This window comes from Crocuta crocuta, unplaced genomic scaffold (assembly GCF_008692635.1).
Source record: "Crocuta crocuta isolate KB4526 unplaced genomic scaffold, BGI_CrCroc_1.0 scaffold95, whole genome shotgun sequence".
Classification (NCBI taxonomy): Eukaryota; Metazoa; Chordata; class Mammalia; order Carnivora; family Hyaenidae; genus Crocuta; species Crocuta crocuta.
The window spans coordinates 14,772,856-14,799,701 of record NW_027530971.1 but is presented as its reverse complement, the minus strand read 5'-3'; the positions used below and the strand labels follow the sequence as shown (position 1 = coordinate 14,799,701).

The following is a 26,846-nucleotide window of genomic DNA, read 5'->3' as shown; positions in this document are numbered from 1 at the left end:
AGATATGGCACAGCAGAGCCTGACAGGGCAGAGGGGGGTGCAGAGTGAGGGCGGGGCTCCTGGGCACCGCCTGGCTCCCAGGGCTCAACCTTGGCCATCCTGGGAGAGCTGGGGTCAGAAATAGAGGCCATACATTCAGCTCAGGAGCACCCAGGCCAACCCCCTACTTGGCAGAGGGCAAATGGAAGGCCAGGTGGCACAGGACCAGGCCAGGGACCCCGGGGGGCTCGGACTTACCAGCAGGAGGCAGCCTGAGGGAACGGTGGGATGTAAAGACAACAGACTCAGCACTGGACAAACTGAAACTCAAACTCTTACCTCACTCACTGCGTGAGTCGCTCAGCTCTGTCACTTACTGCGTGACGCTGGATAACAGCCTCCTTCTGGCTCAGCCTTAGTCTCTTTACCTCTAAAATGTGAACCACAATAATGCCCAGCATTAATAGATTGCTTATGCGGAGACACTTTTCAGACTTCACCTCATTTCATTTCTACAACAACATTCTGATACAGGTACTATTATGGCTCCACACTCCAGATGGGGACAGTAGAGAACATGCAAGTTACAAAACTTGCCTGAGGTCACAAAGAAGAGCGAAAATTCCACGCCAGTCTGACCACTCTGGTTTACTTCGGAAGTCAGCCAACTGTGGCTGGTGGGAAGAATCTGGCTCACTATTTTTTAAGTTGTGCTGTGATATGACACATACCATACAATTCATATTTTTTAAAGTCTATAATCCATTGCTTTTTATTTCATTCAGATTTGTGTCTTCACCACCACTGTCCATTTCCACCATCCTAGGGGAAAAAAAAAACCCAAAAAACATCTTTTGGCCCCAAACCACCATGCGTCCCAAACTTCCCAGCCCTCAGACGCCGTAATTTCTCTTCATAGATGTGTCTCTTCTGGTCATTTTGTATGAATGGAAAACATACAGCATGCTTCTGGCTTCTCTCACTCAGCATAATGTTTTCAAGGTTCGTGGATCGGTACTTCCTTTTTAATTTTTATGTTTGCAACGAATCTCTGTGAGTCTCCTGTCTTCCTCTTTCTTGCTTTACCCCCTCATTTTGGTAGAACACACGCTCAGTAATTCCTGGAGAGTAATGTCATAATATACTGAGAAATTTCTTATGTTATTTATTTCTTCAGTCTTTTTTTTTTTTTATTGCCAAATAGCGTTCCACTGAATGGAAGATACCACATTTTATTTGTCTATTTATTGATCGATGGACGCTTGGGCTGTTTCCATGGGGGCTATTCTGTGTAGTGCGGCCATGCACATTCATGTGCAGGTTTTCATGTGGATGTATGCTTTCAGTTCTCTCGGGAATGTACCTGGCAGTGGAATTGCTGGGTCACATGGTACCTCTGCAGCCATCGCCATTTGAGGACAGGCCCTACTGTTTTCCAAAGCAGCCACACCAGATTATATTGGGCCTCGTATATAGGAGGCTAGTTTCTCCATTTACTTGTCTTTTTTATTATAGCCATCCTAGTGGGTCTGAAATAGTATCTAACTGTGACTTGGGTTGGCATTTTCCTGATGGCTAATGATGTTGAGCTTCTTCCCTGCCTGTTTTTGTGAATAAAGTTTTATTGGAGCACAGTCATGCTGGCCCGCTCATTTACATATTGTGCAGGGCTGTCTTCTCCCTAGAAGGGCGGAGGGGCAATGGAGGCCTGCAAAGCCTAGACTATTTACCATAGGGCCCTTTGCAGAAGAAGTTTGCTGAGCCTTGCTCTAGACCATGGGACATTGTCATCTTTACATGAAGGTTTCTCCCAATATTGCAACTGCGGAACAAATTTTAGTTTCCTTCCTGCCTGCCTCTCTCCCCTCCCTCCTTCCCTTGTTCTTGGGGCAGACAAGACCAGCCCTCCTTCTGAAGTGTAATCTTCTCTCTGGAGCCCTCTTCTCCCCTCCCCTTGTCGGCCAGGGGCAGCTGCCCACCTGGAGCCTGCCTTCTCTGGGTCGTGCCCCAGGACAGGGGCTCCGTGGGAGGGTGCTGTTAGGCTAGAGGTCTCCTAGTGGAGATGAGGGGATGCTGGCCTTGGGATCGAAGGCAGAGGGGAGGGAGGCCTGGAGGAAGAGGCCTAGAAGGGGAAGAGGCTGGAGACAGCTGGGATCAGCCCTGCCCATCCCTGGGACGATAGCTAGAGGGGGCCAGGGCCCCCAGGACTTCCAGAGATCCTTCCACGGAAGGTCAGAATCCTCAGTGCGGAGACGCGGGTTGTGAGACCCCAGACTCACTGCCCTTTCCCCCAGCGTCTTCCTTGGATGACTGAAAGCATGAAAAGGATGTCTTTGGGGATGGTTAAGGAGTCAGGCTAATGAAAGGGGGCCCACGGCCAGTGCTTGGGACCCAGGGAAAGGGATCCTGCTGTGGTACGAGCAGTAGGAAGATCCCCAGGCTCCTCACACCTTGCTCTCTTCCCATGGGCCCCCCACCTTGTCACCCCTTAACTCGGCTGCTTAACTGACTCCTCACTGGTCTCTCCACTTCCGGCCCTGCCCACCACCCCTCCTCTAAGAGTGAGATTAAGGGTCAGCTCTGGGCCACAGTTGGCTCTGCCCCTTCCAGCTGATGGGGCTGGGCGTTAGCTCACTCTTCTTGGGCCAAAAGCTGATATGTAAATGGGGGCACTAACGCCATCTACTTACTAGGTTGCTGTGAGCACGAACTAGATAACCTGTGTCAAGGGCTCAGGGCAGTGTCTAGCTCAGTCTATGCTAGTGACTTCTATTTCTCACTGCTTCAAGTGTTCGTTCTGAAACAGAAATCTGACTATGTCATTCCTCTACTCAAAAGCCTCACAGGGATCCCCATGATTATGGGAAGAAGATTGTTTCAACACTAATCTGCCAAACACCCCATGTGTGTACCCGCCCCACCAGCACCCCATGGCTCCCCTGCACTCTGAGGTCACTGCTCGGGGACCTTTCCTCCAGCTGTGCTCTCTGCCAGGCTCCCTCCTCATGTCCTCTAGGACCCCCACTGCTACCCCACTCCTACTCTCAGCATGTACATGAGGTGGTCAGGGTGGGAAGGGGTGCTCATCTGATAGACATCACGTGGAGTTTTCTAGTCCCTGCCATGAAGCAGCGTCCCAGTGTCCGTGGACCTTGCCCACTGTGACCCCCACCATCCCTTATATTTGAAGACATTCTGATCCTTCCTGCACCCAGTGTACGTGTGGCTTGGATTCATTAAAAGCTTGAAGTCAGTTAAATTTTGTTGTATTTTAAACAAATCGATCTATCTCATTCAAGGTCAAGAAAGTGGCTCCCCTGGGTTGGGGGAGGATGATCGAAGGAAATATAAGGAAGCTTCCAGGGTGCTGGGGATGTTCTGATCCTTGATTTGGTTGTTGCTACATGCCTGTGGTCAGTTCATGAAAACCCTTAGAACTTTCTGTATATGTATAACTGTTTACATGCAGAGAAAAAGAACCAATAGATTATAAGGAACTGGCTCACGTGATTATGGAGGCTGAGAAGTCCTAAGATCTGCTGTTGGCAAACTGGAGCCGCAAGAGAGCTGATGGTGTAAGTCCTCGTCCAAGAGCAGAAGACTGGTGCCGTCACTCATATATGTGTGCATGGTGAACAATGGCTCGCACTGTTATTCAAAAAGAAACCGGCTACTTGAGAAAGAGCACATGAAACCTTCTGCTCATTCATTTAAAATTTCTTTTAATAGTTTATTGTGAAGTTGGTGTCCATATTCATTTAAAAATTTTTAAATGTTTATTTAATTTTGAGAGAGAGAGAGAGAGAGAACGAGAGCACACAAGTGGGGGAGGGGAGCTTGGGTGCTCTATCACCTTGCTTTTAAAAGGTAGAGGAGATTTTGGATCGGAGACTTAAGGATAAATAGCTCACTGACCATACAAGGGGTCAGTGGGTGTGGAGGGGGAGGCACCAGGCAGAGAGGGCAACACTTGCAAAAGCGAAGAGGTGCAAAGTTGTGTTTGCAAAAAGAGCCAGGCAGGAGCTCTGTCAGTTTTACTCAGATGCTACTTGCTGTGGACCTTGCCTGCACCTCATCCCGCTTCAGCCTCTGCGAAAACCGGATCTCAGGTGCCACCTGGTGGTGGTCTTTGATACTAACAGGACAGAAAGAGCCGGAGGAAAAAGCTGCTCCCATCCCTCTCCCTTCCTGTCTCCCCAGAAATGGACTTGCTGCACAAGTGATCGAACAATCAAAGAATATTTCTTTTATTTAAAAATTATATTTTTCCAGTTGTCCAAAGAATTCACGTTCATTGCAGAAAATTTGGAAAAGATAGGAAAAAATAAAGAAGAAAATAGGTCCTCCTAATCCCACCACCCAGAATAAACACTATTACCATATTGGCATATTTGCTTCCAGTGTTTTTCTCTGCATATAATTTTCACATAGCTGAGGATTAGCGTGTATATATATTTATACACAAATACATAGACATACATATGGGCTCAGTTATGTATAAACGTATGTTGAGTATTTTTTTTAGCTTTTATTAAAAATTAAAAAAGAATTTTAATTCCAGTATCATTAACATACAGCATTATATTAGTTCCAGGTGTATAATATAGTGATTCAACAATTCTATACCTGACTCAGTGCACATCATAATTGTACTTCTTAATCCCTTTCACCTATTTTCTCCATCCCCCCACTTCCCCCACTGCCCCTCTGGTAACCATCTGCTGTTCTCTATAGTTAAGGGTTTGGTTTTTGGTTTCTCTCCATTTTTTTCCCCCTTCTTTTCCATGTGTTGAGTATTTTTGTGCACAAAGTCTTGGTGTGGGAGTTAGTGTGGGCGTTGGGAGCCGGGTGCCAGGGTCGGACCATGCTGAGCTAGAACCCCTTACTAGCTGCATGACTTGGGGCAAATGCCTTCTCGAGTAACAATTTCTTTCTCGATCTGTAAAATGGGGTTTATGATGGGACTTATCCCAGGGCTGCTGTGAGGATGCGATGGCGTGGTGGCGAATGTAAAATGCGCAGTACAGTGCCTGGAGCAGAGAGGTTTCTTCCTGGTAACATATGACCACGGAAAGCTTGGTCTCCCTTTCTGATCCACAGCAGAAATCTCTAGAAGTGGGATGGACTTCTGGGTCCAAGGCTATGAAGAGCCCCAGGGTTGCTATCGTTTGTCCAAATGGAGAGCAAATTTCCCCCAAGATCTCATGCCTCCTGCGCCACAGCTGTCCTCATTTGTCTCTGTATTCTTCCAGCCCTGTTTACACAGAACGGTTTTTCAGCATTCTAATTGTGATGCTTGCACCGGTTTGCTTCGTGTTACATCATCAACATTTCCCTAAGCGGCTAAAGCTGTCATTGACAGCATTTGCCATGGTTTGTTTAACGATTTCCTTATTGTTGAATGTCTGAGTTTACTTTTTCATTCATTCATTCACTCACTCACTCATTCTTTCATTCATTCATTCAAGAAATAGCTCTGCCAGGCACTGAACTAGGCATTGGGATATAGAGGTCAACAAGGACAGTGTGCACCTTACACTCTGGCACGTGGACTCCGGCCAGCATGAAAGACCACTTCACATAAACAAACAAGCAAACCCCCACTGCACTGTGAGTGCTGTGAAGAAAAGGGAGAGAACTATGGGGGGGGGGGAATCTATTTCTTCCTCACCGCTCTCTCAGCACAGGATCTCCACTAGTCCTGGGGGCGCCTTTGAACCAGTTGGTGCCCCCTTCTGGTGGACAAAGCCTGAAGGGCTGAGGCTTGGTGGGCAGAGCNCTAGAAGTCGTCCTAGTCCCTAATTCTAACCTGCTGTTTGCGCCCAGCAGCTGTAACTGAGGCTTGTCTTTGAGGAGTCCCATTGGGGGTTGGGTTTTCCACTAACACAGCTTCTGGAGGGCTCAGAGCTCACCAAGGTGGTCAAAGGCCTGACAATGAGCTCAAATGGGCCTTGTTGCCTGTTCTCCCTTCCTCTAAGGCTTGTGTTTCAACCAGTGTAGTCTGCTCCCTGACCCCCAAGGAGACTTACGATTATCCCCTTCTTAAATCTACTTGCGTCTTCCTCACCGCTCTCTCAGCACAGGATCTCCACTAGTCCTGGGGGCGCCTTTGAACCAGTTGGTGCCCCCTTCTGGTGGACAAAGCCTGAAGGGCTGAGGCTTGGTGGGCAGAGCATACATCGGATTCTAGCCCTTTTGAGGCCCCCTGGGTCACGTGCGTGACTGAACATGGCGGCCCTGCCTGCAGCCTCTGAAATAACCACCTGCCTACTTTCTTTTTATCTTTTTAAAAAATTTTTTTCAAAAAGTCTATTTATTTTGAGAGAGAGAGAGAGAGAGAGAGAGTATGTGCTCACATGAGCAGGGGAAGGAGCAGAGAGAGAGGGAGGGAGAGAGAACTCCAAGCAGGCTCCGCACTGTGGAGAACCTGACATGAGGCTCAAACTTATGAACCATGAGATCGTGACCTGAGCCAACATCGAGTTGGATGCTTAACTGACTAAGTGTGGGGCTCCAGCCCACGAACAGGGAGATCACAACCGGAGCTGAAATCAAGACTTGGATGCTTAACTGACTGAGCCACCCAGTCACCCCACCTCACCCGCTTTCTATCTACCTCATTCTTACTCCATCTTGAAGACTCAAAGTTTATATTCCATCTCTTATAGGAAGCCTTATCTAGCTTTCTAATTCACAGTAACTTCTCCATTCCTTAAACTCGTGAACAATTTTTTCACTCCTTGACTTCTTTGGCACTTAGTTATATACTGCCTTCTGATTCTTCTTGTTTTTCTGTCCTGTATTGTTATTTCACCTGAAAAGATCTGATTTAGATTGAGAAGTCAGAGGTATTTCTGTAGATGCATCTTTTACATTAAATCCTGAAGGAGAGATAGGCAGGGTTCTAGAGAAAGAGTGTTCTAGGCAGAAGGAAGGTCATGTGCAAAGTCCCTGAGGCAGAAGATTTTTGAGATGCAAAGCCAAGTGTGTATGAATATCTCTGCATGGAATGGCCTTTCCCGGTTTGGCAAATGAAGTGGAAAAGAACTATTAAATTATGCATTCAGGGGCACCTGGGTGGCTCAGTCAGTTAAGTATCTGACACTTGATTTAGGCTCAGGTTATGATCTCATGGAGCCTGCTTGGGATTCTCCCTCCCTCTCTCTCCGTTCCACACCCCTCCCATCTCAAAAGTAAATAAAATAAAAAAATATTCCTTCACACTACTTTCTGAGGACTTCTTTGTTCTAGCCCCTGCAAATGGCATACAGAGATGAATCGGACAAGACATGTTCCTTCCCGGACTAATGGAGGAGGCTAAGATGTTTTCTATACAGTGTGACAGACAGATGATGGTAGAGGGTTATCATGTACGTCAGTAGAAGGGTAGAGAGAGTAACTATTTCTTGCTTGTGGGCACTGAGGAAAGGGTATCCAAGATGGAGACATGTGATTAGGGTCCGATGAAGGGTGACCCATGAGGAGGCTGGTGCAATGGTCCAGGCTAAAGCCCTGAACTGGGACAATGATAATAAGGATGGGTAAGAGAGGAAAGATGAGAGAAACATTTCAGTTTAAGACCTGTAAGACTTGGAGATGGAATGGTTCTAGGAGGCCAGGGAGAGGAAGAAGTTAAGTCTCTTCAACTTTCAAGCATGGATGACTGAATAAAAGGCAGTACCCCTGGATGAGACCAGGAATGCCAGGAGGAGAAACAGGACTTGGTAAGGGGAGTAGGTTGGTGGAGAGAGACTGGGGAGTGACGAGGGGTTCTCTTTGGTACCACGGACAGCTCCGAGGATCTCCAGAAGCCTCCACATGGACTAGATCAATGGTTCTTGACCCTGGCTGCCTTAGAATCAGCAGAGGAGCTAATTTAACATACATACTCCCAGTCCTACCCAAATGTTCTGCATCAAAGTCCCTGCGGTTGGGGTTCAGGAGCTTGCATTCTAAATAAGCACCCCAGATAACTCAGGCACAGGCGGTCACACAACTATACTTCAACACTGAAATAAAGCCATGGTGGCCTCCAGAGAAAGAGATGAAAGCGCCCTCTGCTGGTAAAATGATGTTTTGAGCTCTTGAATTTATCGCTGGTGTATTTCAAGGCAGTTTATTTACGCAAGGAATCTCTGGGCCAAAACAAACACACACACACAAACAAACAAAACCCCAAGAGACTGGGTAGATGAGTAAGTAAGAGCGGCCACCTGTGTGCAGTTAGGATACTGTCTTCAGTCTGGGATGCTGTTAATCCTCCCCAACTGCATTCCCTAAGAACAAAAACAAAAACAAAAACAAAACCCCTCTCCCTCCAAAACAAAAACAAATGTGGCTCCCTAAGGTGAAAGAGGAGAACCCTCTCCTTGCATTGGCTTTAAAAATATATTGCAACCCAAAAGAAATGAAAGCAGGGACTCGAAAAGGTATTTATGCATCCATGTTCATAGCAGCATTATTCTCGCTAGCTAACAGGTGGAAGCAACCCAAACGTCCATTGACAGATGAATGGCTAAAGACAATGTGGTAGATAAATGCAGCAAAAACATTATTCCGTCTTAAAAAGAAATGACATTCTGAGATATGCTACAAAATGAGTGAACGGTGAAGGCATTAAGCTGAATGAAATAAGCGAGACACCCAGGCACAAATATTGTATGATTCCACTTTTACGTAATGAGGTCCCTAGAGTAGTCAAATTCACAGAGAAAAAAGTAGAATTATGGTTGCCAGGAGCTGGGGGGGGGGCGGAGAGAAAATGGGGAGTTATGGTTTAAATGAGTACAGACTTTCAGTTTGAAAAGGTGAAAAAGTTCCAGCAATGGATATTGCTGATGGTTTTTGCACTACAACGTGAATGCACTTAATGCCACTGAACTGCACACCTAAAAAAGGCTAAAACGGTAACGCTTATGTTATGTTTCTTTCACCACAACAAAAAGAAAAGTGACATAATAAGAAAAGCGGTGTTAATGCCTCCGCTTGACCGGGAATGAGTAGGGCTTCTCCATCCCATAGGGCGCCCTCCTAGAACAGGGAAAGGTGTCTCTCTTCTCAGTCTGGGGCTCACCCAGGACCAGCAAGGTGTTTCTTTAAGCGGACAGCTATTCCCCCAGGGCTTGGACTCGTCCTGTCCATCATCACACAGAGATGATTCCCGATGGTGCAGTTCCCTCCAATGGGTGAGGTTCTGCCTGCCCCTCCCGACAGGAGTTATCCCAGCGATCGTGTACGGGTTGGGGGAGGCGGGGGGAGAGGAAAGCGGGCCCCTAGTTTGAGATTTTCGTCTGTCTTCCGCAGCTGCCAGGCTCAGGAGCCCCACAAGTGCGCAACACCTTCGCACGCTCCATCTCACCTTGCGCTTCTCCAAGTTCTGCACCCTCAGAAAGCCTGCGTCCTCTCTGCCGGCGGGCTCTGGAGGCTTTCCGCCCTCTTCCAAGATGGCCGCCGCGGCCTCTGTGACAGGCCTGGTCACGTGCGCGCCGTCGCCTATGAGGTCGCTGGGGCTGGAGCGGCGATTGTCCCTTCCCGGGCCCCGTCCCGAGGCGGCGACTGCCCTTGTCAACCGAAGCCTGAGCGATCATGGCAACGAGCTCGGGCGGGGAGCGCGTGGCAGCGGCTGCAGCGGCGGCAGGTTGGTCGCGGGCCGGAGCGGCGGAGCGGTGGCGGCGGCGGTGGCACTGGCGCTGGCACCGGCCCTGAGCGCCATGCAGCGGGGCAGCTCAGAGAGGGAGCTGGCGGCCCGGTGGGAGGCGGAGGCGGTGGCCATGACCAAAGCGCAGGCGGCGGCGGCAGCAGAGCAGGTCCTCGTGGACTCGGGCGCGGCCGGGGAGCCGGAANGGGACGGATGAGCACCACTCCCAGCGGCCCGTCACCGTGGACAGCTCCAAGGCCAGGACCTCCCTGGACGCCTTGAAGATCAGCATCCGCCAGCTCAAGTGGAAGGAGGTGAGGCCTGGCCCGGCCGCGTGGGCACGGCGGGAGGGTGGACATTTCGACCTCGGAGGACCCGGCGCGGCCCAGGCCAGGGCTGAGGGCTGAGCTCCCGCCCAGCGCCAGGCTCCAAGTGCTCATCCTTCAAAGCCTAGCCCCAAAGTCACTTCCTCCAGAAGGCTTCCAGCCCGCTCCGGGTCAAGTTAGCCACTCCTTCCCGTGGCTCCCCTACAGCTCTGGTTTCTAGCTGTCAGCACTATTCTGCGTTGTAGATCTTAGCCTACTTCTGTGTCTGTCTCCTCCACCAGCTTTGAGTCCTCGGGGGCCAGGGACTGTCTTTCGCTTCTTCATTTAGCACTTCATCTTTGTTCAGCACTTACTGTGTGGCAGTTGAACAGTTTGTACTTTGGAGACAGAGAGACTTAGGGTCTCACCACACCCTGCTACTTAGCTGTGTGACTTTGAGCAAGTCGCTTCACCTCTTAAGCCTAGTTCCTTCTCTGTAAAGTGAAGCTAATAACAACTGCCTCTTAGTTTCTTTAGTATTAGAAGACTCACTGCTTATTGTAGCGTAGCACAAGTGTGCAATAAATGGTAACTAATCTTACCACTGTCTCCTCTCTCTTTCCCCATCACTGTCGCCACCACCGTCATCATCAGCGCAGGAACTGTATTTTATATTCTAGGGCCTGGCGTGTGGCTGTAGCATGTGACAAGTGGTGGCTGAAAGGGTGGATGAAGGAATGGATTATTCCTCCCCGAGCCCAGTTTAGACCTAGTGGGGGCTGGAATGAAGCACCGAAGACACCGAGGGGTGTCTGTTGCAGTTGCCTGAGTGGATAAAGCCATTCGACTTTATTTTCAGCTTCTAAGGCTTTTTAACAGGATTTCGGGAGTATTGGGATTGTGATTTAGGGTAGTCAAGCCTGGAGACTTAGACCCAAATGGTCTGCTGGTGGAACAGGAATCTGTAGCAGGTGACAGGAAGACTCAGGTGCTTAGCTCTGTGCTTTGGCTACGGCAGACATTCAGGAATGGTTTAATGAAGTTGGAGATGGCCACAGAAAGGACCGATGGGATCAGAGGGTTGATGGCCCAACAGGAAGGGGACATGTGGCTTGGAGGGAAGATAAGAATCAGGCGGGGCAGACGTCCAGGTAGGGGTTAGCCACTGGGGAAGTCTGACTCCAGGTGTCAGGGTTCCCAGGCTTGGGCTTGGGGTTCAGGGGAGGACTTCCATGCCTCGGAAACCTGGAGGGAGGCTCCCAGTTCTGGACAGAGTCCCAGGTCTGGGTCAGAGTTGTGAGGGCCAGAACAAGATAAAATCGGAGAACTTGTTAGTGCCATGGTCCTAATAAAGAGAGACTCCAGGGACTAAACCAGGCCTCAGAACCAGGCAAGGCCGACTGGGCCAAGGAGAGCCCGTGCTTGGCTTAGGCCTGTGGCAGAGAGAGACATGAAGCTGCCTAGATCCTGAGAGATGGAGCCAGAGGGACCCAGAAACCAGCAGGCATTTATGCCAGGTTCGTGTACTCAGTCCATATGGATGCTGACCCTGGAAATCAAAGATGCTTAAGATGTACCCCTTGCCCTCAAGGACTTATAGTTCAGTAGGGGAAAAAAACACAAAAGAAATCACTGAAGTGCTTATAGGGTCTCTGCTGCTGCTTCCTGGAATGCTCTTTTCCCAGTTATTTGCATGTCTTGCTGTCACTTTTGATCTCTGAGCAAATGCTTCCTCCCCAGAGAAGCCTTCCCCCGTGATCCATTCCTCCACCAACCTTGCTCTTCTTTCTTTTATCAAATAGCACTAAACTCTACCTGACATTATGTTCCATTTTCCCTCATTAGAATGTAAGCCCCGTGAGGGCAGGGGCTTTGTTTTATTTACTGCCGTATCCTCAGGTGCTTGGCACATAGAAGGTGTTCAATAAATCTTTGTTGAATGGATGAATACACTGTGTGATGAGTGTTTCCCTGTCCCTGTGTTCAGGTGTAGGTGCTCTGGGAGGAGAGAGATGGGCGCTGAGTTCTGAGTGCTGAAAAGGAGTAGGAGTTATTTAGGGCCATCAGCTTTGAATCTCTGCCAGAGGGCATAGTATGGGCACAGCAGAGGCACATGTGGGGCTTTGCATGTAGTTCAGTATGGCTGGAGATGAGTGGGCGGCAGGATGGCGGTGCGGTGAGGCTGGAGAAAGGAGCGGGGGTCAGACCATGGGCCTTGCTGTGGGATGTGCACTTGTGTTTTGGAAGGCTGTGTGAGCCGCTACAAGATTTTAACATTCTTCCAGTTATCGACTATGGTAGTTTGACAAGTGAATGAAAACTCTTTAAGCCTCTTAGTTTGCCTGTCTATCAATGGGGGTTGTTTGGACCAGTTCAGTGGTTCCCAGGCTCTCTGACACAATGGTAATGTTAGTCTACATGTGGCCCTTGTGCTGGCAAATGCAGTGGACGGACAGGCAGTTTCCAGGCATTACCTGTAACTGCCCCCACCACCCCAACCTTGCCTTCTTCCTCTCACTCAGAAAGCATATTGGCATGTAAGTGGAGATACTCCTGGTATATTTTAAAACAAACTGTCACAACAATAGGATTTTCCTAGTAGATGTGTGATTATTGATACCACTCTTCCCATGAGTCTGTGAGGTGCTGAGGACAGGAGTGGTGTTTGACCTGTGGTACATCATAGGTATTCAATGAAGATTTGCCAAATGAATGAATGAAATATTTGCCACAGAGCTCACATTTCATCTTGACACCCTAGAATGTGGAGTTTGAAAAGTATGGGAGTAGGTAAACTTTCAGTCCCTTCCAGCTTTAAACTATGATCATAGTATTGTTAATGTTTATTTCTTTTTGAAAGGGGGGGAGGGTCAGAGAGAGGGAGACACAGAATCTAAAGCAGGCTCCAGGCTCTGAGCTGCCTGTCAGCACAGAGCCCGACGCGGGGCTCGAACCCACGAACCGTGAGATCATGACCTGAGCCAGAGTCGGATGCTTAACCAACTGAGCCACCCAGGCACCTCTGATCATAGTATTGTTAGTACCTGCTATGAAATCGACTGCATGAAAAAGTAACACGTATAAAGAAGTCACTAACAAAGCGTAGACACAACCTCTCCGGGCCTCAGTTTCCACATATGTTTCAGGGGTGATATTGGAGAAGATCATCTGTAATGCCCAGCACTGATGTTCGAGGACCAGGGCTGGGAGATAAGGCATTGATTGGTGTCCTTTGTATGTCATGCTGTGCTGTGGCCGCAGGATTTGAGAGTGCCCGGCTGGCCGGCTTTGGCAGGGGTGGGCGGGGAGCCCAGGGAAGAAATGAGGTGGTGAACACCAGCCAGGGTGAAAGCTTAGTGGTTCCTTTGAGAGTGCATAGTGAGGGGGCTCCACCAGACCGTCCATTTAGCAGGGCAGCGCTGAGCCAGCATATGAATTCGACGTTTGCTTGGCTACAGGACACAGTCTTCCTTCTCCCTTTACTTTTTATTTTTATCACACATACATTTAACAACAAGGATATCAATGAACATCAACAGCTATGATGAAGCCTTACATAACTCTCACCCTGTGCCAAGCACTCTTCCAAGGGCTTTATGTAGCTACAGTGATTTGATTTTCCCAATGACCCAATGAAGTGCCTCATTGTCTCCATCTTACAGAAGAGGAAACTGAAGTATATAGAGGTTAACTCATCCAAGGTCATATGGCTAGTAAGTGGCAAAGCTAGTACTTGAAACAGGGATTCCATTTGAAACCAGCCTTCGTTCTGGGCTCTTGCTGTTTCCTCCTGGGTCTCTGTCTGCAGACCTGGGGTTGGAGTTAGACATATAGACGTGAATGGGATTCCCTCCTTGCCCTCCAGCAGCTCCCGGCGTGAGGGACAGACAGGCACACAATGGCAGTCCAGTCTGGGAGTTGAATGGGCACTGGCCATTCCACACAGAAGAGGAACAAGGCAGGGAGGGTGGGTCAGGTTTTGTCTGCAGAGTGGATGATGGCAGCTTAGGGAGCATGTGGGAGAGTGGGGAGAGATGAAGGAGCCAGATCGTGGAGGGCGTTGGAGGCCAGGCCAGGAAACTTGAGCTTCTGCCTGAATCTGATTTCAGAATCTTGCCATATATAGACTCTGCTCCTCTTGCCCACTCTCTCAGCCCCAGGGGAACCACGCCAAGTCCCTGATGATTCTGTTTTCAGTTATATCCACTCTGGTCAGGTCTAATGCAACTGTGTCCGCAATGTTGAATTTGCCTCTCAAAGGAAAATTCACAAATGTTGGCTCTGTAAACTTATAGGTAAGGCTAAAGTTTATTTTCGAGTAGCAAAATTAGGTTTATGGAGTCACTATTGAAGTTGCCCACATGAAAGAGAGGGATGGTTCTTGGCTCCCAGTAGGTGCTTAATAAATATTTATGGAATCGTGTGGTCCTCTTTCAATCGTGTGAGCCTTTCTTCCCAGCCCCTGTGTGTTCTTTTGTGGTTTTGACACCATCATTAAAGAAACCTTAGGGAAAATACACCAAGGAGAATAGATGCCACTATTGTCATGAGCTGCCCTCCCTGGAGATGCAGGTTGTGGATATGTGCACAGTGGTGCCATGGACACCAACTAGCTGGCGTGAGTGAGGGTACTCAGATTTGATGGAATGACCTTTGTTGATAATCCCCTGTCCCACAATCTATTACAGTGTGAGTTCTTTATTTCAGAGACTCCAAATCATGTGCTGTTTTCTGAAGTTTATCCAGCCTTTCTTTAGGATATATATACTTATGTTGTCCTATTGATAGCATATAACATCAGTTACTGTTTATTAAATACCTGTTATGTGCTAGGCATTGTGCTACATGCTTTATGTTCATGAAATATTAGACACTTACTATGGATTATTTTATTTAATCTTCATGACAATTCTCTGAAGTAGATCCTATTATCATTCCCAGATTACAGATGAGGAAGTTGAGGCTCAGGGAGAGGTTTGTATAGGGCTAGCCCAAGGCCACACAGGTAACAGTGGCAGAGCCATCCAGGGCCTGTGCTCGTAGCCGGTGTACAATCCTATACTGTCTTCTTAGCTAATCCTTTGCTAAAACACACGCCACCAGGAGTTACTCTATTATTAGTAGTCCCAGATAAGGATTGAAGAAATTGAGGTGAGCACAGAAAGTAAGAGGGAGAGTAAGGGTTCATACAGTAGTCTGTCTTGTTCCCCAACACACTTGTCGGTGTGTTTTATGATTCTCCACTTCGTAACGCTCCCATTTGTCTGACTCATAGCTCTCAAACGACAGTGGAGTTGCTCAGAACCGGGAGAGTGCTGTTGCAAATGGGACTTAAAATAAAACACACTGAAATATTTCCTACCTGGCAGAGGGAACATTTGGTGCCTGCACCTTCCAAATCCTATCTTGCTGCTGCCCACAGAGAAGAAGCGATTTGGGTGCCATTTGACTAGCTGAGTTGCCTTGCTCCTCTATGGAATGTGATCCTGCTGTCTGAATTGCTGGATCTCATTCCTTCTGGAACAAGGTATGGTATAAAATGAAAAAGCATATAGTTTAATCTTACCTCCCTTTCCTGTTTCAGTGATAGCCATTGCAATTTATGTTCCAGTTTTTGAAAACAGCATGATATTTCAGAACAGTTTATATCCTCCTCCATCAAATGCTCTCCTTTCAACAAACATGCTATTGTAATGCCTAACCCACCAGAATTCTCCCTTTGCCAGTTGAATTTGTCCTACCATGAAAAGCACAATTCACTACCACTGTTGTGGGAACAACATGGTGTGTAATAGCTTCATGAATCCACACGAACACCTTAACTAGTCCTTTGAATGACTACAAATTCCCGGGGCTCACATGCAAGTTCTAGAGCTAATACAAACTAAAATTTTGTTTTTTGGGGGCAGTAATTGTTGGAGCTGTTTCCCGTGTTATGTAAATATACTCCTTTATAAATAGCCTCAGTTTTGGTAGCATTCTGGATTCTGGTTTTGCATCAGCAGACGTTGAATGCAAAAATGCAATCATACATTTTCTTTTTCTTTTAAATCTATTCTTTGACAAGGACATATTGTTATAGTAACTGCGCACTCTTTATGTGCCTTCTCTCGAAGGGAAGTGTGTCCTGGAATGAGCTAGCATGGACTTTGGATTCAAAATCTTGGCTACCAGTGACTTGTGTGACCCAAATTGTGTACTAAATATAGAATCTGAGCCTCAATTTCTTGAACTGTACCAATGGGCAAGTGATACTTACCTTGCAGAATTTTTGTGAGGTTAAATAAGAGAATGTATGTAAATTGCCTTAATCCAGTGTTTGACACACCTGTCAATATTGGGTACATGTGAGCTATTTCTCTCCCTTTAAGCAATTACAGATGTTGGTTGTTTGATCTACTTACAAAGTTTTTTTTAAAAATGTATATTCATTTTTGAGAGACAGAGAGAGACAGAGCATCAGTGGAGGAGGGGCAGAGAGACAGAGGGAGATACAGAATCCGAAGCAGGCTTCAGGCTCTTTGCGATCAGCGTAGAGCCTGATGCGGGGCTCGAATTCAGGGACAGTGAGATAATGAGCCGAAGTCGTATGCTTAACTGACTGAGCCACCCAAGCATGTCCTGATTTACTTAAAACAAAAACAAAACAAACTAGGAAAAAACTATTACAGAATTTAATCTGCATATATAGGTTACAGCTTAACCAGAACATATGTGACCAGCTCATTTGAATCATGTCATAAATATTTTGAGACCTGCTCTGTGACAGACTATATTTGGGCTCTTGGGATACAGCAAATAGCAAAAACATACAAAGCTCTTGAGGGATATGGGACAGTTACATTTTTTTATGCTTTTTTTTTTTTAAATTTATTCATTTTGAGAGAGATAGGGAGAGGAATCCCAAATAGGCTCCGTGTGACACTTAACCGACTGAGCCACCCAGGTGCCCCAACAGTTACATTTTAAATGAATGTCAAGGTGATGTAGTTTAGGTTTAAAAATTTTAAAATAACACAGACTTAAAGTTCTTTTTAAATCAGTTGTACTTTTAAGGTTTTGTGAATTTGATTGAAAAATTTGAAGCCTCCATTCTGAACCTGGTGTCTACTTTGGCGTATTAATTGTTAAATACATCACCACAGGAAGCTTATGTTAGCTATTTGAGTTCCCAGATAGTGTAGTGAATATACCCGTTAGCTGCGAGGAAGAGATGAGGGTTTCCTGGGCCGATTTCTTTACCTTTCCCTGTCATCCCTACTCTTTACTACTCTATAGCCGTCCCTATTGACCCTGGAAAGACTATAGCCAGACAGGGGTTTGAATCTTGGGCTCTGTGACCCTGGACAACTTGCTTTACCTCTCTGAGCCCAAGATTCCTCATCTTTAAGAATGATCGTAAAATACTTGGTAGGGTTGTCATGAGGATTAAATCAGAAAATCTTTAAAGTGCCCGTGTTTACAGCAGGAATGCCTGTTTGACTTTCCCTCCAATGAATTTCCATGACATGTTAATTACAATTTATGACAGACACTTGGTGGTGTGAACAGGCCAATAACCTTGGTGTCCTTTAATTAGTTTTGAGCTCCTCCCTTCTTGTGGCTGTTCCACTGGAGCCAAGTTGTGTCCCCGAGATCCCTCTGCAAAGATTATTGTTTTGCTGGAGAGAACAATCACCGTTTCTCTATTCCAGATGGACTGATGTCTCTCCTTTCACATCACATCAAGTCGTGCCTTGCTGTAACAGCTGCCTTGGCTGCCATTTGTGTTCATGTTTGTTTCCCTGGGTGTGTTTGAACCATTATCTAGTAATTTTTATAAATGCCTTTGTAAGTCCTAGCAGGCAAATTCTGACGACTCTTTCTCTATCCCCATCTGCTTCTGTGTCATCATAAAACCTCATCCTTAATGGAGCTGGAAGAATAGAGCAGTGTTTCTCCTGTGACTGTCATCCCTGTTCGGTAGAACGTTACTTTTCTGAGAAGTCCTTCTGTCCATCTGCCTAGAACTCTTAGGAAGGACAGTGTTCCTGTTTTGTTCTTTATGCTCCTGGGGAGATTTTATTTCTCTTTATGTCAGAACTGTGGTTTACTGGAATCTAAAAAAGCAACAGTGGGAAATTTTCTGGACCTCTTAGACTATTTACAAATACATTTGTACAGGTTTCAAAAGTAATATGTGCTTATAAAAATGTATACAGTTCCCAAGTATATAAAATAAAACCTCCTAACCCCCACTTCCTACCCTATCCCCCTTCCCTTCTAACTCTTCTCCTTAAGAGGCAACACCACTGTCAGAGTTTGGTTTGCCCGTCTTTCCAGATTTTTTTTTCTTATTCCTGAAGGTCTCAGGACAAGTGAATTGTACTGTGGTAACAAGCAACCACAAAATATCAGTGGCTTAATACCAACAAAAGTTTATTTCTTGCTCATACTCAGGGATTCGGTGTGGGTTGGGAGGGAAGGAGGGAAGGAGGGAAGGTTTGTGGGAAGGAAGGGATGGGCTCTCATCATGTTGTTATTCAGAGACCCATGCTTCTAGCTCAGCATCTGCTTCATTGAGTCACTGAGGGGAAGGGAAGGTGCAAATTGTGCACTGCTTTTTAAGACTTCTACCCAGAAGTGACTGTGCTTACATTTCATCCACAAAGCATTACATGGCATGGCTAGCTTCACAGGGCTTGGGAAGTGTGGTCCTGCCATGAGGGTATAAAGACGATAATCAGAATATCTGGATAAGCAGTGCTAATGACCACGATATTAATCACGTGTAGAAATGCAAGCGATACATATATAGTATATAAATATAAACAATTTTATTTCATTTTAAATGCTACAGTTACACAATATGTATAGTATTTGGCAATTGCTTTTTTAGCATGGATATCTTTCTCTGTTAGTAAGTATAGGTTCATTTCATCATGTTAATAATAGTCTAACGGTTGACTGTATGGATGTACTGTCATAGAATTTATTGATGGATATTGTTTCCACATTTTTCCTTGCGGTTACAAAGAAAGGCAAAATACATATCACTGTTCAGACATTAAGTGTTTATTTGTACAAATACTGCTGTAGGATAAATTCCTAGGAATTGGGGGGTCAAAGGGTAGATGCACATTGTATTTGGATGGTTACCATCAATTTGCCACCAGCAGTGTTTGAGAATTCCCCTCTTCTCATCTCCTCTCTAATACTGCCCTCTAATAATCTTCTAAGTCTTTGCAGAACTGACAGGTAAAACATGTTTTTTTGATTTACATTTCTATGCTTGTCACTGAGGCTGGGTTTTTTTGTATGTTTACTAGTCATTTGTACTACCTAATCTGTGAAATGCCTAAATGTGTTCTTAAGTGTTCATTTATTTTTGGGGTTGTTTATGTTTATATTTTGCTTATGTTTATGTTTTTCCTATTGGTTTATGAATATCATGGATAGTCACTTTTTGTCTCATATGTGTTGTGTTTCCCCTGTTGATTAAACATCTAATAGATAATCATTTGCTTTGCATAATCTGCCTAATTATGATTAAAAAATTTTCCTTCCTATTCACTAAAAACAGTCCTTAATTGTCATTGACTTGTTAGCTTATGGGGGCAAAACACACACAATTTTATCTTCAGGTGCTATTAAACTTCTAGGGCACCTCATTGGCTCAGTCCGTTAAGCGTCTGACTTTGGCTCAGGTCATGGTCTCACAGTTTGTGGGTTTGAGCCCCGCATCAGGCTCTGTCTCTCCCTGTTTCTCAAAAATGAATAAATATTAAAACAAAACAACTTCTAGTGAATTGACAGGCTGTGTGGAGAACTTTAGGGTTTTATATTTCAGTGTAAATGTAGATGTTTTATGTGGAACTTTTACATACATTTATCTAAGTTGACTTGTACTTTATGCAGTGAGTATGGTAGGTAGACTTCATTGTTTCTGTTTGACCGATGTCAATTGGGATGGAGTTAGATTTGGGTTTGAACCCCCACCACTTGTTAGTTGTGGCACAGGGCGCATCAGACTTGTCTCATAGGGTGCTTGTCCCATTTTAATAATTATGTTTAATAACACGTATAACCTGCATGCTGGAGCCACCACACAGTAAGTATGTGTGGCTGTGTTTCATCTCTCTCACCCTTCAGAGGTGTTAAGTGACATACAGCTTAGACCTAGACGCCAGGTCTCCTGGCTCACAGGCTGGGTCTTGTTCCCTTGACCACCTGTCCATCTAAATAGAGTATGGGGGCGCCTTGGTGGCTCAGTCAGTTAAACATCCAACTTCCACTCAGGTCATGATCTTACGGTTTGTGAGTTCAAGCCCCACGTTGGGTTCTGTGCTGACAGCTCAGAGCCTGGAGCCTGCTTTAGATTCTGTGTTTCCCCCCACTCTCTGGCCCCTCCCCTACTTGTACGTGTGCTCTCTTTCTCAAAAATAAATAAATAAACATTTAAATAAAATCTATAAGTATGATTTCCTGGCCCCCTAGAAATAAGGAAGACCATTGGAAATTACTTAATTACTTAGATCATACAGTGCAGGCCTGGGCTTTGAGCCTGGCTATTAATTTTATTTAAAAAGCATTTTAAAAAATATTAAAATCTTGGAAAAAAAATAAAAAAAATTTATAATCTGATCGTGGAGATGCAATGACTATTTTTGTTTTGAGGCATTTCATTCCATCCTCTCTTCAGCATAAATTTAGCTGATGTGGGACGCTGGGTGGCTCAGTCCATTGGGCATCCAACTCTTGATTCTGGCTCAGGTCATGATCCTAGGATCGTGGGATCGAAGTTTTCACTGGGCTCCATGCTGAGTGTGGAACCTGCTTAAGATTTTCTTTCTCCATCTGTACCCCTCCCCTGCTTGTGCTCTCTTTATCTCTCTCTCTAAAAACAAACAAACAAACAAACAAACACTTCATCTGATAATGATTAATGTCAGTGTTTTACAAAACTGATATAATTTTATTTTGTTAACATTAATGCCCACGTTATAATTTAGACATTTTCTTGTGCTATACAAACCTTTCAGAGAGGTCATCTTAATTGTCCAAAAAAACTCATTCAGGAAGTTTATTTATATATTCATTTTCATGTTATCCAATGTTTAGATTGATTCCTCTGTGAAAAAATTTTCCGGAGTGCTTTCCCCCCCCACATTTTATATTATTTTCTTAACATAAACTTTGCAGAAATAAAACATTTGGGTTGGGTGTATTGGGGCACCTGGGTGGCTCAGTCAGTTAAGCGTCCGACTCAGGTCATGATCTCGCAGTTCGTGGGTTCGAGCCCTGCGTTGTACACTCTCGGTGGGAATGTAAAATGATGCAGCCATTTGAAAACTGGTTTGGCAGGTCCTCAAAATGTTAAACATGGAATTACTACATCCCAGTAGTTTACTCCTAGGTACATACCCGAGAAAAATGAACACATGTTCACTAAAGCACATGTATGCTAATGTTCATAGTAGCATTATTCACAATAGGCAAGAAGTGGAAACAAACGATGCATTAGCTGATGGCTAAACAAAATGTGGTATACCATACAGTGGAATATTATTCAGCCATGAAAAGGAATGTACTGATTACATGCTACAACATGGATGAGTCTTGAAAACATCTTATATGAAGGAAGCCAGTCACAGAGACCACACATTATGTGATTTCATTTAGATGAACTGTTCAGAATAGAGAAATCTACATGGAGAAAGTAGGTTCGTGGTTACCTAGGGACTAGGGAGCCTTTTGGTGGGAAGTTGGCAGTGACTGCTATACAGGATTTCTCTCTGGGGTGATGAAAATGTCTTAATTTTGGTTGTGGTAATGGTTGTGCAACTCCATGACTACACTAAAAACTGTTCAATTGTATACTTTAAATGGGTGAATTGTGTGATATGTGAATTATATTTCAATAAAGATGTTGAAAAATGCCGTATGCTTATCCAGTTCTCATCATTGAACAGTCCGTGCCTCCCAGGTAGTAATTATAAATATGTTTCAGGAACTCAAATCAGCCCACCTGTTGCTCACTCCACGTTGCAATATTGCCTGTTTCTGGTACGTTGACTTTTTGGACACCTGTGCCAAATGGACTCTGTCCTGGTGGCATAGGGTAGTGGCAGCTGTCATGCCATTCCAAACTGTAACTGTAAGGATGAGTTTTGTTTTTTTTGTGGGATAAATTTGAATATTTGCCTCAAGAATAAAGTTCAGGCTCCTTATAAAGACTCCATATGAAAGCTTCCATGACCTGAGATGCAGTGTAGCATGGGCTTTGGAACCACATAGATATGGGTTTGAAATACCTCTGTATGTAACAGTGGGAGAATTTTACCCAGAACCTCAGTTTCTTTATTTATAGAATGGGCACAGTACATTCATACACCATGGAGTTTTTGTTGCCAGCATAAAAAGATATAATCATGTATTTAGCCTATGATACTGGGTATGTTGTAAAGACTCAGTTGAATATTTTTTATTAATATTTGGGCCCTGAGCTTCTCTAGACTTACTTCACATATTCCATGCCCTGAACTTAATCTACTACTAATACTGCACTGCATGTGGTACTCTTGAGCCTTCATGCTGTGCTATTCCTACATTACTTTTGTCCATGTTTTCCCTCTTCCTTAGAATGTTCCCTTCCTTTCTTCCTTTCTTATGCATCCTACAAGGATCAGCTCATGACTCCTCTTTCCCATAGTCTTCCCTGACCCCCTGCTCCCCAATCCCCACTCACCCCAGTCTAGGCTAAGTACTCTTGCTTAGTCACTTGTATTTGATACAGACCTCAATTTGATTAGTTTTTCTAAAGAAGCAACTTTTGGTTTATTCATTGTCTCCACTGTATCTTTGTTTTCTATTTCATGGCTTTCTGCTCTGTATGATTCCTTTTCCTATGCTTTTTGAGGCTTATGTTGTTTTATTTCTGACATTAAGTTGGATACTTAGCCTATCATCTTTTCTAATAACATTCAAGACTACAGACTTGGGGAACCTTCTTGGCTCACTCAGTACAGCATGTGGATACTTAGCCTATCATCTTTTCTAATAACATTCAAGACTACAGACTTGGGGAACCTTCTTGGCTCAGTCAGTACAGCATGTGACTCTTGATTTTTGGATTGGGAGTTTGAGCCCCACATTGGGTATAGAGTTTACAAAAAAGAAAAAAATCAAACAAAAGGCTACAAAGTTGCCTCTCATCATTGCTTTAGCTGCACCCACTGTTTTGCAATGTAGCATTTTTAGAAATCACCTTTTAGTTCTGTGTGTTCTATATTTTCATGAAGATTTTTTCTTTGGCCCATAAGTTATTTAGCTTTGTGATTTTTTAAAGAGTTTCTAATCATATGAGATTATTTCTGTTTATCTTTTTATTATTAACTTCTATCTTAGTAGCATTGTGGTTAAAGGACATTCTTTCTTTTCTCCCTCTTGCTCTCTCCTTACTTTTTTATGTTTTCCAGTTTTTTGCTTTATAGCTTATTACATGGTCATGTTCTGTTTGCTTTTGAAAATAATGTGGGAGCACCTGGGTGGCTCAGTTGGTTAAGCATCCACTTCTTGATCTCAGCTCAGATCTTGATACCAGAATCAAGTGTTCAAGCCCCACTTTGGGGTCAATGCTGGGCATGGAGCCCACTTAAAAAAATGTGTATCCTTTAGTTATTGAATACAATATTTTACATATACATATTAGATCAGCTTGTGGATTGCATTATACAAATTTTATAGCCCTGATATTTTTGTCTGATCATTTATTACTTGAAGAGTTATGTTAATGTTTCCCTCTATGATTATGGATTTTATATATTTTTAAGTTGATTTTTTCCTTTTCTCATTTCTCCCTGTACTAGTCTGGAAGTTATACATCTTATTTTTATTCTTCTAGTAGTTACCCTAGAAAAGTTAATATGTATATAATATCACAAACTTTAAACTTAGTATCTTTATTTTTCTCTTAACAACGCAAGGATCTTAGGATATTTCATTTTGGTTGTATTTCCCCCCTGACTTATATGCTTTTCTTGTCCAATATTTTATTTCTCTCTTACTTTATTCTTTTTTTTTTGAACTTTACAAATTAGACATTATTATTATTATTATTATTATTTTACAAAGCCTTGGTATATTTTAGATTGGCCCACATGTTTACCTTTTGCTTTGTTTATTATTCCACTTTACAATTAAGACCTTCCTTCTGGGATCATCTTCATTCTCCTTGAAGTAATGTTTTAGCAGTTTTTAAAGTGATGGGCTATTTGTAATAAGCTTTATCAGGTTGGGTTTTTTTTGTTTTTTGTTTTTTTTTTGAGAGAGAGAGAGAGAACATGCATGCACAATGAGCAAGCAGGGTAGGGGCAAAGAGGGAGAGAGAGAATTCCAAGTAGCCTTCATGCCTAGCACAGATCCTGGCACAGCCAATCTCACGAACTGTGAGATCATGACAGGGGCTGAAATCAAAAGTCAGACACTTAACTGAGCCACGCACGCACCCTCTATCGGTTTTTATTTGTCCAAAATTACCTTTATTTTGCCTTCATTCTTAAAGATAGTGTCACTGCACATATGATGCCGAGTTGATAGTTATGTGATCTCAGCACTCGGAGGAAATGCCTCTGTTTACTCACTTCTGTTTTTGCTACTGAGAGGTCAGTTCCCAGGCGATATTTTTCTTTTGCTGGTAAAGTGTCTTTTTCCTTCTGGCTGCTTTTAAAAGCTTCTCTTTATCTTAGATATCTTCTGTGTCATTATGACTTTCTGGGTGAGGATTTCTTTTTATTTATTCTACTTGAGATTTGTTGGGACTCTTGTCTCTGAGGTTTGCTATCTGTTATTAATTCTGGAAAATTCTCATCTTTTTTCTTTCAATATTGTATCTTACCCATTGTTTCACTTCTCTCCTTTTGGGATTGTGATTCAGATGTTTCTAGGCTTTTTTTTTTTTTTTTTTGAGAGAGAGAGAACATGAGCAGGGGAAGGGAAGAGAGTGAGGGAGACAGAGAATCCCAAGTAGGCTCTGCACTGTCAACACAAAGCCCAACATGGGGCTCAAACCCATGAATCGTGAGACTATGACCTGAGCCAAAAATCAAGAGTTGAACGCTTAACTGACTGAGCTACCCAGGTGCCCCTAGACCTTTTTTTGATAGTGAGCTCATGTTCCTTGGAACTTTAATCTCTGATAATTCCCTGAGACCTGAGTTGAAAGCGAGGATTTTCATCTTGTGCCAGTGGCTTAGAGGGCTCTATACTAAGGTAGAACACTGAAAACCAAACTTCTGGTCTTAGGCTTTGAAGGTTATAGGTGTAGTATGAATTCTGACTCCAGACTTGCATGTGTCATGGTGGGGCATTCCAAGGGGAGGCTCCTTCCCCTTCCCTGAGGCAACACCAAGGAAAGGCAGGTTTTCTTCTGGTTCACCCACGAGGATGTGGCCTCACAGAGGGCCTGGCTTGATTATAGGAGCTTCTGATCTGATGCTTTCCTTGCCAGTAGGCAGTCAGGGGCCAGACCAAGATGATAAACTTGTCTTCTGAAAAATATCACTCTGGAGAATGGATCAGGACTCCAGAGGAGGCAAATTAGGACACTGCCATCGATCTCTGGAGAGACGGTGCTACCCAGGACGGGATGGGGCTGGGTGGCCAAGGCTGTTAACTGAGACGGTCTGTCTCTTCCCCTAGACTGGAAGACATCCAGTACCAGGGAGCTTGTCTTACGCTTGTTGTGTTCTTCAATGCCTGGCACAGAGAAGGCATTCAGCAAATGCTAATTGAATTGAACTGTGTAATCAGTAATGGGTCCAGTGCTGTGTTTTTGGACTACCTTCAAAGGTAGTTTCTTTAAAGGGAAATGACATAAAGGGATTCCAGGCAGTGAACTCATCCTGTCTCTGGCATTGCAAAGCTCAAGTCAGAAATAGAGAACCAGCTGTTTGTAAGCCCCTGCAAGCCTTTGATTTTGGCTGGGTTTACTTTCCATGATAACATAGCTTTCTTTAGCCTATGTACTTGGTCCTTTCTTAAGGAATCTCGGGCTCTGTTTGAAACGACTTACACAAACCCTTGCCCTCTTATTGGATTTATGACATTTTTCCAGTAATTACTAAACTTTATGACTCCCTAGGCAGGTTGCAAAGATGTTCCTTTAATGGTATGTGATAGCTGTGAAAACGTATGAGTCTTAAGACTTCTCAGAAAAAGTACCCTGTGTCTGGGAAACAAAGGGAGAGGGGAGATGGTCCCTGCTGGGTCATAGTTTAAGAAGCTTCAGCTGGTCACTAAGGAGGGTTGTTCAAGAGTTTATATGATACTATCCCATTAGAATGTGCAGGAGTATTTCTAGCAAGTACAGTGAAATAAAGCATACGTATATAATTTTAAATCCTGAGGCCTTGAGTTCTCTATTGTTTATTCAACAAATGTATGTTGAATGTCTACTGTGCCCAAGCCCTGTTCAAAGCACTGGCATTAAAGACTCAATTAGACCCATCCTTGCCCTTGAACCAGGACTGCTACTGGTCCATATCATCCTTTTGTGTGAATTATAACAAGATGCCCCCTCCCCAAAGAAAAAACTATTAAATTAGCCAATGTATTATTTACATCTCAATGATGAATTTGTTACAGCATATGGATTATTAATGATAAATGAATATTACTTATTAAGTAATATTTACGCAGCATTATAATGAAATACTTGTGGATTTAACCTTGAAATTCAGAAATATTTTGACACAGTAAACAAACATCAGTTGATTGAAGTGCAATGTGATTTAACCAGTGGATTAATACTGGAGTTTTTTCCAAAAAAAATAAAAAGTACTCACCAAGTATACATCAAATATATTAGCAGATCTGATCTAGAAACATAGTCTATTTTAGATATTATTAGATCAACAGTCTTTTGATAATCTAATTTGTCAAATGGG

At 44.3% G+C, this 26,846-nt stretch overlaps 1 protein-coding gene across 1 annotated transcript in view; it reads left to right on the top strand.

Annotated features, from left to right (window-relative positions):
- Positions 1-9,409: 9,409 nt before the first annotated feature.
- The window catches only part of TTLL11 (tubulin tyrosine ligase like 11), a 233,162-nt gene continuing 215,725 nt past the window's right edge, over positions 9,410-26,846 (top strand). The window contains 2 exon segments of the mRNA XM_077769746.1: positions 9,410-9,820; positions 9,822-9,930. Coding sequence (XP_077625872.1) covers positions 9,423-9,820; positions 9,822-9,930 — 507 coding nt within the window. The 5' untranslated portion in view covers positions 9,410-9,422.